This window comes from Mustela erminea, chromosome 20, assembly GCF_009829155.1.
Source record: "Mustela erminea isolate mMusErm1 chromosome 20, mMusErm1.Pri, whole genome shotgun sequence".
Taxonomy (NCBI): Eukaryota; Metazoa; Chordata; class Mammalia; order Carnivora; family Mustelidae; genus Mustela; species Mustela erminea.
In genome coordinates this window covers 20,720,126-20,732,975 of record NC_045633.1, presented here as the reverse complement: position 1 = coordinate 20,732,975, position 12,850 = coordinate 20,720,126, and the positions used below count along the sequence as shown (strand labels likewise).

At 55.5% G+C, this 12,850-nt stretch overlaps 2 protein-coding genes and 1 long non-coding RNA gene across 13 annotated transcripts in view; 1 reads left to right on the top strand and 2 right to left on the bottom strand.

Annotated features, from left to right (window-relative positions):
- SRL (sarcalumenin) overlaps positions 1-1,365 on the bottom strand; it is a 45,116-nt gene extending 43,751 nt beyond the window's left edge. The window contains exon 1 of the mRNA XM_032328243.1: positions 1,200-1,365. The gene's annotated coding sequence lies outside the window, so the exon portion shown is untranslated. The remainder of the gene's footprint in view (positions 1-1,199) is intronic.
- Positions 1,366-1,539: 174 nt separating this feature from the next.
- On the top strand, positions 1,540-4,022 carry LOC116580896. Its single transcript, XR_004281831.1, has 3 exons — positions 1,540-1,861; positions 3,604-3,714; positions 3,837-4,022. It is a non-coding gene; the product is annotated as an uncharacterized LOC116580896 (long non-coding RNA).
- Positions 4,023-4,167: 145 nt separating this feature from the next.
- TFAP4 (transcription factor AP-4) overlaps positions 4,168-12,850 on the bottom strand; it is a 33,769-nt gene continuing 25,086 nt past the window's right edge. For 4 of the 11 annotated variants that reach the window (XM_032327707.1, XM_032327708.1, XM_032327709.1 and 1 more), the window contains 6 exons: positions 8,839-9,004; positions 8,624-8,722; positions 8,041-8,211; positions 6,907-7,047; positions 5,972-6,124; positions 4,171-5,214 (listed from right to left, as the gene is read on the bottom strand). In XM_032327707.1, the coding sequence (XP_032183598.1) occupies positions 5,020-5,214; positions 5,972-6,124; positions 6,907-7,047; positions 8,041-8,211; positions 8,624-8,722; positions 8,839-9,004 (925 nt within the window). In that variant the 3' untranslated portion in view covers positions 4,171-5,019. Of the gene's footprint in view, positions 5,215-5,971; positions 6,125-6,906; positions 7,048-8,040; positions 8,212-8,623; positions 8,723-8,838; positions 9,005-9,145; positions 9,484-12,850 lie in introns of those variants that run through there. The other 7 variants (XM_032327711.1, XM_032327712.1, XM_032327705.1 and 4 more) reach the window with 4 other exon arrangements.

Here is a 12,850-nt window from a genome sequence, read left to right as displayed (position 1 = left end):
TGGTGTAAAACGATCCAGCAACAACCATACCAAACGCAAGCAGATAAAACTGGTAACACGTGACTGAGTAAGGCTGGTGCGCTGCACGGGGCACAATGATCTGGTTCTGGTCTGGACCTGAGGTATGCAAGACCGTAACACTGGGGAGGCTGGGTAAAGGGTGCACAGTACCTCCCTAGACACCTAGTTGTTTCCACAAAAATTTGTAAAGCTTTAAAAAAAAATAAACCACTTGGGGCGCCTGGGTGGCTCAGTGGGTTAAAGCCTCTGCCTTTAGGCTCAGGTCATGATCCTAGGGTCCTGGGATCGAGCCCCGCCTTGGGCTCTTTGCTCAGCAGGGAGTCTGCTTCCCCCTCTCTCTGCCTGCTGCTCTGCCTACTTGTGATCTCTATCAAATAAATAAATAAAATCTTTAAAAAAAAAAAAAAACACTTGAAGCCCTGGTGGGGTGCTGGGTACACGGGTGTATATTGAGTTTGTGAAAACTCATGGAGCTAAACACTTAAGCTATGCTCCTCTTCTGAGCGTGTATGATGTGATACCTCAGTAAAGAGGTTTTGTGGGAACATTGCCTTGATCCTGTCCCTCCTAGGCCCCCAACCCTTCAGGAAAAATAAAGTCCAAGCTTCTCAGCAGCCTTGGATGCCATCCCACTCCCACATCTTCTCCACTTATTCCTCCTCCCAGGCCAGCCTGCGCAAAGCCTGCAGGACACCATGGCCTTCCAGGCCACTGGGCCTGGCCCCCAGGTGGCGTGGTCATCTGGACTGGGGCCACTGTACAGGTAGCTGCTAACCCTAGACCCCTGTCACTGTCCCCCTCATGGCTGCTGACCCTGCACCCTGTCACTGTCCCCCTCGTGGCTGCTGACCCTAGACCCCTGTCACTGTCCCTCTCGTGGCTGCTGACCCTAGACCCCTGTCACTGTCCCTCTCGTGGCTCCTGACCCTGGACCCTGTCACTGTCAGCCTTGTTCCTGCTGACCCTGGACCCTGTCGCTGCCCCGAGCGTGGCTGCTGACCCTGGACTCGTGGCTGTCCCCACATAGGCATGGCCAAGGCAGACAAGCTTCCCAAACGCGGGAGGAAGAAGAAAATGAGGTATTTCCTTCATAGTTTCTTACATTCGTCACCTGTTCTGAGATGACACTGTGGATGCTGTGGCTTAAAAATCAAACATGTCATTAAAATTAACGTCACCTGTTCCTTTCACTGTGGCTCTGTTCCTTCCACTAAGACTCTCGCTGGATCGTGCCGGCTACGGCACTGACACCTGGGCGCGTCCTTTGCCCCCTCAGGCGCGTGAGGAAGTAGGCGAGCGCCTCCGCGCGGGGAACACGCGGAAGCCGCACGTTTGCGGCGTTTGCGTGCGAGGCGTGCGTGAGAGACCGCGGGGGGCGGGGACAGGGGCGGGGCCAAGAGTGCAGGCTGGCGGGAGCGCGCTCAAGGCCGCCTGAGGCGCCAAGGAGCATGCGCACCGAGGGGGCGGGATGGTGGGGGCTGTGTCCGGGAAAGGGCGGGGCCGCCTCCGCGCCCTTGACTTCCGCTGCCTGCTGCGGAGACCGCCTACTGTCGCCGGGCGCGCCAGAGGGTCGGAGGAGGGGGACTTTCCGGCCCCGCCCCCAAGTTCCTCTTCTGGCCTATAGGAACTGAACAGTCCCGCGAGCACCGGAAAGAGGCGGAGCCTCCGCCCTCGCCGGGCCTGGCGCACTGGGCCCACAGCGCCCTCTATTGAGGCTCTGCATGGAAGGAGCTCTGCATTGAGGAGCTGCATGGAACCTGTCCCAAGCGCTTTGCACCTGGCTCTTTTGAAAGGGTAGCTCCTCGGTCCTTGGGAAGGGGCGTCCCCACCCAGATCCTAGGTAAGCCCCTCCCCTCAGACACGCCTTTTAATGTAACTAAGTAAATTCATCTGTATAGACCCAAAAAAGGAAAATTTGCTATAACGCTAAGTGAAAGAAGCTAGCTAAAGAGGCTAGACATTGCATGATTCCATTTATACGACATTTTTGGAAAAGGCAAAACTATAGAACAGATCAGTGTGGTTGCCAGGATCTGGACTACAAAGGGACAGTGGGATGGGCGCCTGGGTGGCTCAGTGGGTTAAGCCGCTGCCTTCGGCTCAGGTCATGATCTCAGGGTCCTGGGATCGAGTCCCGCATCGGGCTCTCTGCTCAGCAGGGAGCCTGCTTCCTCCTCTCTCTCTCTCTGCCTGCCTCTCTGCCTACTTGTGATCTCTCTCTGTCAAATAAATAAATAAATAAATAAATAAATAAAAAAGGGACAGTGGGAACAATGAGGATGAGGACTGAGGACTGTAGTGATAGTTAACACAACTTTACACATTTGTTAAAACTCATAGAACCAAAAACTAAAAAGTGTAACTTTTAGCAAAAGTAAGCTACACACTTTCATTTTTAAAATTCTAGAACACATTCATCTTTAAAAACTCCAACAGAAAGCAGATTGGTGGTTGCCAAGGGCTGGGAGAGAGGAGTGGGGAGAGACTGAAGGAGGTAAGGAGTTCATTTAGAAGTGATCGAAAGGTTTTGGAAATGGATAGAGGTGTCGGTTACCCAACAATGAATATACTATATTCATTCACTATAAAGTGAATTGTTCACTTTAAAATACTTAATTTGGGGCGCCTAGGTGGCTCAGTGGGTTAAAGCCTCTGCCTTCAGCTCAGGTCATGATCTCAGGGTCCTGGGATGGAGCTCCACATCAGGGTCTCTGCTCGGTGGGGAGCCTGCTTCCCCCTCTCTCTGCCTGCCTCTCTGCCTACTTGTGATCTCTGTCAAATAGATAAAATCTTTAAAATAAAATACTTAATTTTAAGTTATGTGAATTTCACCTAAAAACATTAAAAGTTTGGGGCACCTGAGTGGCTCAGTTGGTTGGGCGACTGCCTTCGGCTCAGGTCATGATCCTGGAGTCCTAGGATCGAGTCCCGCATCGGGCTCCCTACTCGGCGGGGAGTCTGCTTCTCCCTCTGACCCTTCCCCTTCTCATGCTCTATTTCTCTCTCTCATTTTCTCTCTCTCTCTCAAATACATAAATAAAATCTTTAAAAAAAAAAAAAAAAAAAGGAAACATTAAAAGTTCTTTAAAAAAAAGTTCAGGCTCCTGCCTCCCTTTCTATTCAACAAGCTGGTGTCTAGAGGCATTCACTGTGGGGTGAGATGTGAAGTGGTTATTCCTCTCTGGCCTCAGTGCCCATGTACCTGTCACAATGCACACATGACAAAAAGCAGGAAAAGGGGAACACTTGAGGGGTTTTTTGGTGTTTTTTTGTTTTTAATTTATTTACCTATTTGAGAGAGAGAAGAGAGCACATGGGGGGGGGGCAGGTAGAGGGAGAAAGAGTCCTAAGCAGATGCCACACTGTGCGTAGAGCCCAATGCAAGGCTCGATCTCATGACCCTGAGATTACTAACTGAGGCAAAACACAGAGTCAGACACTCAACTGCTCAACCGACTGTACCACCCAGGCACCCCAAGGGGAGCAGTCTGTAAAGCTCTCTCTGGGCACAGAGGATTAAGAGACTTTAAGGTCCACCACCCTACCCAATAAGGCAAACTTCCCTTGCCCACTGACTTCCAGCTTCAGATGATGATGAAACTGAGGCTCAGAGATCAACGGGCTCCCCCAAGAAGGAACTGGCTGCCAGCAGACAGACTCCAGGACCTGCTCTCTTTAACACCACACCAGGAGGTAACACTCCCTTCCCTTCTGTAGCTGGGGAGACTGAGGTTCAGGGAGGTTACACAAGATGAGGAAGTGGCAAAGCCCAGGGACAACCAGGACTCCTGAACATCCTGTGTCTTTTCTCTAAGACATAGGAACCTGTTTCTTGGTGGCTCATTCTCTCCTTGCCTCCCACCAAGGAGTTGGGAGACACTCCTCCCACCCCCAACACCATCTCCCGTCTCTGCACGATTGAGGGAGTAATCCTGGGAACCCTGGAGTCTGGAACCCTGACTGCTCATTGCAACACAAGCTGAGGGAAGTCATCACACTCAGGCACACCCAGTCCCCTCCGGGGGGCCCCAAGAGCACCCCATACTCTACTCCAGGAGCCTTCCCCAGCTCCTCAGGACAACACACACCCAGAAGACACAGGACCTAAAAAACAAAGTACAAACTTTATTTTGTTTCTTTATAAAGGCACGGTGGCCTCTTGGTTTTTCCCCCCACTTTCTTAACAAAATATAATAGTTTCTCCTTGAACACAAAGACCTCAAAATTGTAAGAAAAAAAATTTTCAAAACAAAAAAGCAAAACAAAAAAAAAACAAAACCAAGAAACAAGAAACAAAAAAGATAAACGAAACCAAAACCAAAAAGAACCAACAACAAACAAAACAAAAAGAGAGAGACAAAGACATTTTTGGGGTAGAAGATGGGAAATCCGGAGGGAGAGGTGGGGCTGGGTGGTGATGGGGAGTGGCAAATCCTCGTGCTGAGCCGAGGCCGGGAGGGGAGGGGAGAAGGGCAGCAGCAAACCCCAACCGAGAAGCACTGTAGACTCCCGGGCCCCCAGAGAGCCCCGACCCAGCCAGACCCCCAACCCATGTAAGTGCTTACAGGAGAAAGGAAAAAAAACAAAGAGGAGGGAAAGAGTCAAAAACTGACGGTCTCAGGCTGGCTCTGGGGAGGGCAGAATACCTTGGGGCTTTGTTTGATTTTCCCTGTTCTTAAAAACACGTTGAAATGAAAAAATGCTTTTTGGCGGAGAGAGGCCAGGCTGTGTCAGCTTCCCCCAGCCGCCGGGGCGAGGCCCAGCCCCAGGTGTCCCGGTGCTCCCACGCGCTCCTGCCACCCCAGTCCCCGGGACCTCAGGCCAGGTGGCTTCACTCAAAGGTGGATTTACAGTATTGAAAAAGAGGTCATAAAAGAGACCCAAATGACGTCGTAATTTTGTAAAAATTCCTCACTCGTTCACCTGCATCGCTCCCTGTTGCTGCCCCCCCCCCGGCCCCCTCCAGCCCCAGGAAGGGAGAGGAGGGCTGGGGGGTGGTCAGGGAAGCCCCCCGTTCCCTGCTGGCTCCTCCCGGCTCTGGTCCATGGCGTCGCTGTCTGAGGCCTCCGAATCGGAGGCGGTGTCAGAGGCGTGGGCCTCCGGGCAGCTGCGGGCTGGCTTCACGATGACCGCTCGCCGCTGTTCCTCCTCCTGCTCCTGCCTTTCCTGGGTGCCCTCGATGTGCTGGATCGCCTGGGGCGGGGGGGTGGGGCAGGCTGTGATGAGGGCTGCTGGGGACACTCGGACAGCCACCATCCCCTCCCAGCCCCCCCCACACACCCCAGAAAGGCCCACAAGTGAGCCTGGCAAGACAGCGGCTGGCCCGCCCAACCTTTGGAACTCCTCTGCTAAGCTGAAAAACTCCTCGGGAGAATCACAAGCGTCCCCCATGGATATATTTCAAAGTGCCCGTTCACTCATGCAAGGTCTCTGTCATTAACTTTATTATTCAATTTACTGGGTTTATGTGCAACTACAGTTGCAGGGGTTGATGGGGTTTTCTGGTTTGGTTCTTTCTTTCTTTGTGACTCTGTTGGGTTGCCCAAGGGGCACCATGCGAAGGTGGGCACAGCAGAAACCTTGGGCCTGACCCACAGAGCCAATCATCTCCTTTCTTTCTCCTACGCTGGAGGCTTCCCTGTCTCCCACCCAGCCGCTGCCACCTGCACCCCGCCCCGGGTCCTGGGAAATGGAGCTAAGAGGAAGCTCTAGACCAACCCAAGAGCTGGATGCAGAAGCCTGACACCAGGGCTCTCAGGGAGCAAAGAGCCCTCTCAGCAAATCCCACAGAGGGAAGGAACGGGGTCTTCCAGGGCATGCTGCCCACCCCCTCCTTTCTGCTCAAAACCTTCTCTGGAGCCGCCTCCCACCACAGACACAGAAAGGGAGACGCGGGGATGGACACAAAGGGCCTGTTCCCACAAGAGAACCCGTCCCCAAGCCCAGGTACCTGCACAATGGTGTCCAGATTTTGCCGGGACGTGGAAACAGAGTTGATGACCGAGGAGGGGCCCATGGTGACGACATTGATGTGGTGGGAGGGAGGGGGTGGCGCGGGCACGATCACTGTGGGGTGGTGGGTGGGGGCCGGAGGGGGCAGGAGCTGCAAGACAGAGGCCCTCAGTCTCTTTTCTCTTTTGTCGCTCACAAAAGGACAGCCCTCAAAACCATCTGCTCTGAGAGAGCCTCTGCCAGCCACCCCAGCCCTTGAACTCCTTCACTCAGAGGGCCGGCCAGTTTGTGCTTCACCTCTCTTATTTTAAAAAGGAAGGAAAGAGGTTCAGAGAGACACTTCTAGCCATCCGAGATCCCGTGCCCCCTTCACCCCGCTCTCCAGCACAAAGGAAGCACTTCAACATCTAATAAATCCCGTGGCTGAGGGGCACCTGGGTGGCTCAGTCGGTTAAGCATCCGACTCTTTAATTTTAGGTTAGGTCACGATCTCAGGGTCGTGAAATCGAGCCCAACGTCAGGCTCCATGGTCAGCAAGGAGTCGGCTTCGGAGTCTCTCTCCCTCTGCCCCTCCCCACACTCGTGCTCCCTTTCACTCGCTCTCTCTAAAATCAGTAAATAAAAAATCTTTTAAAAGTAAATAAATCTTAAAGAAAAACACACTGGTTGTCAGGAGTGTAGACACTGGGTTTAGACGGCCAAGTCCCTGAGGATCACGAGTGGGCATACAATGTAAACTTTCTGTGCCTCAACTCTGCTATCAGTAAAATCGGAAGAGTAAGAGCTCAGGCCTCCAAAGGCCACTACAAGGCTTCAGTGCCCTAATGTTGCAGGGCACCTGGGAACCAGTCACCTTAGGCCCTGAGTCACCCCACCGAAGCCCAGGGCCACGGATACTCAGGTGAGAGCCCCTCCCAGACGCCTCCTGCTCACCTGGGTCCGCAGGTGCTGCTGCTCCCGCTCTAGTTTCTCCTGGTGCAGCAGCCGCACCTGCTCCTGTTGCTGCTGCAGCTGCACCTGCTGGGCGATCACCTTGAGCTTTTCCGGATACATGTGTGCCTCCAGCGAGCGCACCTGGGGGCAGGGCAATAGGTTCAAGGGCAGGGCTTGGACCACACCCTGGCACCTCCCCCCCACCGCCAGACCAGCCCTGGGACCGCTGAGGTGGGCCACCCTAAGCTCTGTCGTCCGCCAAGCCCTCGTATGGCGCTCGGCCACCCTCAAGGTAGAGACCAAAGTCCTCAGCTCAGCCTGCTGGGCTCGCCATGACTCATCTCTCCGACCGCCCTCTCGCCCGCACTCTCCTCCTACCACCAGGTCCCTGCCCAGGCTGTTCCGGGCGGAGCACCCTTCTCCCCTCTCTGCATGGTTGACTTCCAGACTTGACCTCCCAACCTCAGCAAAAGTCACTTCCACAGAGAGGCCATGGAGCAGCCGCTCTGCAACCAGCCCAAGTCCGCCTCTCTGGTGCCCACCGCTGGCATGTGGTTTTTATTACAGCTGTGTTTTTATCTTACTGTCTTTTGTTAAGAAGTCATTTACTTGAGGGGCACCTGGGTGGCTCAGTGGATTAAGCCTCTGCCTTCAGCTCGGGTCATGGTCTCAGGGTCCTGGGATCGAGCCCCGAGTTGGGCTCTCTGCTCAGCAGGAAGCCTGCTTCCCCCTTCTCTGCCTGCCTCTCTGCCTACTTGTGATCTCTGTCTGCCAAATAAATAAATAAAATCTTAAAAAAAAAAGTCATTTACTTGAGAGCGAGCAAGAGTGAATGCCTGCCCAGACAAGTGGGGGGCAGGGGGTTACAGAAGGAGAGGGACAAGCAGACTCCCCACTGAGCAGGGAGCACCACATGGGGCTGGATCCCAAGACCACGACATCGTGACCTGAGCGCCCCAGACGGACCACAGCTGTGTTTTTACAGTGTGACTCTGACTAAGGTTCCTCCACCCATACAGACAGTGACCCTGAGGAAAGTGAGCTGTCTGCTTTGGTCCCCACTGGGTCCCTCACTCGTAGGTCCGGAACAAGGCAGGTGCTCCTGCAAATACCTGTTCAACCCAGGAGCCTCACCTGCTCCTCCAGCATCATGCGCACCGAGCGCTCCTTGTCCAGCTGCTGCCTCAGCTCGATCATCTCCCGGCGCAAGTCCTCCGCCTTCTCGTCTTCCCAAATGTCCGGCGACCCGATGCCCTCGTCCTTGTCCTCAGCCCGCCGCCGCTTGGGGGATGAGCCGCTCAACTCCTGGGGACCCCAAGGGGCCAGTGAGTGTGCCCCCATACTACCAACAGCACCACCAACAGCAGCGAAGTCAGAGGACCCCTCATAACCCCCAAGCCTGCCTGGCCCAGGTGCACCGGCACTAAGGAGCCCCATTCTACAAAGCCAAAAAATGGCCAAAGGCCAGGCAGGGAGGCAGAATGGACTTGCTTTCCAGAGCCCACCCCACTGCACTTGACCAATGAGTAAACTGAGGCCCAGGAAGGCAAACACCTGAAGTAGGCAAGTTGGTGGGAAAGATGCAGCCCTTAACCCCATCGAAGTCCAAGGCCACGGTGGAGCCAGGACAGGCCAAACAAGGGAAAGGGAGCCAGGAGGACAGCAGGGCACTGAGGCAGCAGCGGGGCCTCCATAGGGGTGGGGGGAGGGGCACTACCTGGATAAAGCGCTTGAGCTGTGTGTTTTGCTGCAGGAGCCTGGTCTTCTCCTGCTCCAGGGAGAAGATGTACTCTGCCGTCTGCTGGAGAATGGCTGCCTGGGGGTGGGAGGGACGCGTTAGGGACCCTAGCAGGCAGCCTCTGCCAAGGCTCACTTTCTTCTCCCCACCGGAGCCCACCATTTCCTCCAGGAAGCTTCCAGGCCCTAGCCCACCTTGCTGAGCTTCTCTCCATCTGTGTGGGGGATGAGGGTCTTGAGGGACTGGAAGCCCGCGTTGATGCTCTGCATGCGTCTCCGCTCGTTGCTGTTTGCGATCTCCCGCCGAATCCGCCGCTCCTGGTCCCGCTGAGTCTCAGGGGTCAGTGGAATGTTGGCAAGGCTGCGGAGGAGGACAGAGACAGACTCAGGCTAGGTACCCTCTGTGCCCTGCTCTGGCGGGACCCTGTCTTTCCAATCCCTCTGCAGAGGGCCCCTAGTAGAGCTATCATTCCCTCCCGGTGCAGAATTTGTCTACACTTACCGCAGACCAGGAGGGTGATGGAGTAGTATACTCTGAGAAGCCCCCAGGTCCCAGCCCCAGTGTCTGGCCGGCATGTGTGGGTGGGGCCCTGAAGCCTGAATGGCTACCAAGAATCTCTGTGATTCTGATACCAACGGCCCTAAGACCAACTGCAGACACCTGTCCCTGGGACACTTCTGAGCTCCTTATTACACACCTGGACCACCCTCCCTCAGCGCTGCCCTCCTGAGGACTGGGGAGCACATCCCTCCTGCAGCCTGGCCCCAGACAGGGCTGAGACTTCAAAAATGAGACAGGTACCCCTCACTCCAAGAAGGGGCATCAGACCAAGCGCTCTTGGAGACACTTCCCCCCAAGCCCACGAACCCCGAGGCAGACCCACCCAGTGCCAGCGAAGCAAAGCTCCCAGCATGCAGTCGGCAATGTTACTGCAAATTAAGTGACTGCATCCTACAGGGGCAGCAGCCAGCAGGGTGAGAGAGAAGGCGGCCAGTGGAAGGGGGAGAGGCTGTGGGCCCAGAGGCATTGGCAGGAGGCAAAGACAGCAGCGGGGCCTGTGGGCCCAATGCCACCGCTCCCGAGGGGTGGGCCTGTGTGTGGCCTAGAGGAGGCATTCCCCCTTTCCTGGCCCTCTCCTGCAACTCCCCCGCCCCTGGCCTGATGGCTTCCAGATGCTGGGCTCCCAGAAGAGGCCACCGGCCCCACCCAAAGCCACAGCCCTGGCTTCTTCCTGAGGGGCCCTCCTGGGGTGACCTGGTCCAGGCCTGGGCCAAGAGAGCTCACACCCGTTGTTCTAGAGAAGTGGGGAAAAGGACTATGGGCAGCCTTATTCCATCGATGGGGACCCGGGGCTCAAAGAGGTGCCCAAGCACCCATGCCCATCCCCAGGTGGAAAGGACTTTGCTCAGAAACCCGGAGAACACATCTGTGAGAGCTGGAGACAACCAAGACCTTTCCTGGCCATCCCCCCCCCCTACCCTGCCCACCCCATCTGTCCCATTCCAGGCCTGCAGGATCCTGCACTTGCCCTTGCCCCTTCCTGGGCCTTGGCCTTCTCTCCTGACAGAGAGGCAGTCCACATCAGCCTTAGCTGGGGGTCCACAGATAAGCCCTCTCCTCCGCCAGCACCCCCAAGTCCTCCCTGGACCCCCTCCATCAGGATGCAGTTTCCTCCTGGTGCCCTGGAGTGTCAATGCTCAAAAGGGGGCCACAACCCTTTCTTCACAGATGAGACTTGGGGCTCAGAATGAGGGCCAGAGTCTTAGAATCAGACTACCAGTCATATGGCTCCAATTCTGGGCCAAAGGCACCTCACTCATCCCAGTTTCCCTGCCCCTACAGTGGAGGCAATGGGGTGGCAGGGAGGATGCCACCCCGAGATCTGATACACAGTGGCTTGCCTGCCCTTGGCGGGCGGCGGGCGGCGGGCGGGGTGGGGGGGCGAGGGGACTGGGAGGGGGGAGGTGAGGAATAGAACCTAGTCCCCGCTCCCTGATCTGGATGTACCCTCCAGACCCTCTGTGGTGGGAGGGTGGATTACAGAAGAGGTGGAGGGGGAGAAGAAGATGAAGAGGGGGGTCAGAAGCCTGGCTGGCTCAGTCAGAAGAGCCTATGACTCTTGATCTTGGAGTCATGAGTTCAAGGCCCATGTCAGGTATAGAGCTTACTTAAAAAAAAAGAGGTGGGGTGAGATGTCCAGAGGAGGCCAAGCCACCAAGGTCAGACAGCCAGACCAGGGTTCAACAGGCACCTGCAGATGCCAAGGCCCAGCTCTCCTACAACTGCTGATGATACCCTCCACTGATGGCTCACGAAGCGGCTGCCGCTTACCAGAGCCCCGTGTATGGTCTCGTAGATAGTGTCCCTGCCCCTCCCGAAGAAGAGTGGGACCGCACAGAGCTAAAGTGACCTGTCCAAGTCCACCATGAAAGACAGGAGGAGCAGGGTGCGGGCAGCAAGGCTCCTGCACGTTCCAGCCCCCACTGCCCCCCTCCCCGCCCCTATCCAAGTCCTACCAACTCCCCCGGACCCACAGAGAAACCAGAGTTCAGTCCCACCTCCCCCAACCAGCCAGCTCGGCCGCCCATGAAAATCTCTGCCCCGGGAGACCCTCAGCTCCATCCTTCTCCCCAGGATGCCCAGGAACTAGGGACACCAACGGAGAGTAAAGGACCCAGGCAGGGGGCAGGAGCCCGCTCATCCTGGCTCTTCGGAACATTCCAGCCGTTCTGCTCCCTTCGCCACCAAGTACATCCGCCCAGCCTCCTGGTTCAGGAACCAGCTACAAGGGAACCTAATGCAGAAAACAGACTTCACCCCAAAGCTGCAGTTCCTCGTGACGGACTGCTACCAAGGCCCTAATGGATAACTCACCTAAATAGTCCTGTAAGTTACAGGTTTCCGAGTTTCTCTAATACTCAAAAACTCAGCTGAGTTTCTCTAATACAATGTCGACTAACGAGGGGTTCTGATTGGCGGAATGTTGACTCATCAGGGGTTCTGACTGGCGAGAGCATGGTGAACCAGCTGTTGACCGGTGGAATCACGGCTAACCAGGGGTCCTGATTGGTGGGCGTGCTGGCCAACCAGGGCTCCCGAATGCTGACCAACCAGATTTCCTGCAACAGAGGACTGTTCTAGCTACTCTACTAGATAGGGATAAAGGGGATTTTTCTGCAAATACCTCAAAGTTTCTTACACTTCTGAGTTTCGCGCACATAAAGGTGATTTACAGGAATGGTAAGGGCCTCCGACCCCTCCACACCAACTTCAGACTGGCAGGTGAGCAGAGAAGGGAACCTGGTCCACTGACACCCAGCGTCTGTTGCTTCTCTCCTTCCCGAACTGCCCTCCGACAGCCAGTCTCCAGAAGGGCAGCCAACGGCCAAGAACAGTTTGGGTACCACCCATGGGTGCCGAGACTGCCACCCCAATACAGAGTAGCCCCAGACGGCCCCCTGGGAATAGCATCAGCATACCAATCAGAGGCTCTATAGTAGTGACCACACTCAAGGCAGAATCCTGACCTGTACCTGTTCTCCTGCCCAGCCCAAAGGCAAGTAGTCCCCATCCACCTATACCCCCAGACTTGGTTCCAGCCTCAGATTAGCCACGGAGAACTCTCATTTTCCATGGCCCAAAGTCACTCACACACCTGCCACTCAACAGTGACAGTGAGAAGTGGGAAAGCCCACATGGGATTTCTTCCACAACCCAAGAGGAGGACAGGAGGGAAGAAGCGACCCTTGGCAAGGATCCCCAAGGCCAAGTACTGAAGCAGCTCAGGGCCTTCACCCAGTCGCAATGCTTTTATCCATACACTTCACTCTGCCCAGCCTGCCACCCCTGCCCTCAGCTCTGAACAGAGCATGGCCAGGCTGTTCCCATCAGGAACACCTCTCACCTCCCTATGGCTTCCTTGGCCCCTCATATCAGAGGGAGCTCCCTGCACTGTGTCCAAGTACAAACCAACCCGGCCATTTGCTAGCCATGGAACCCCATGCTAAGGCACTTCATCTCCCAAAGCCTGTTTACCCACCTGTAAAATGGGGGACTACTACCTCACTTCATAGGGTCATGGTGATATTTACAAGACATGGGGGGAGGGGCACCTGGCTGGCAGAGTTAGTAGAGCATGAGAGTTTTGATCTTGGAGGTCATGAGTTCAAGCCTCACATTGGACACAGAATAATTTTTAAAATAAAA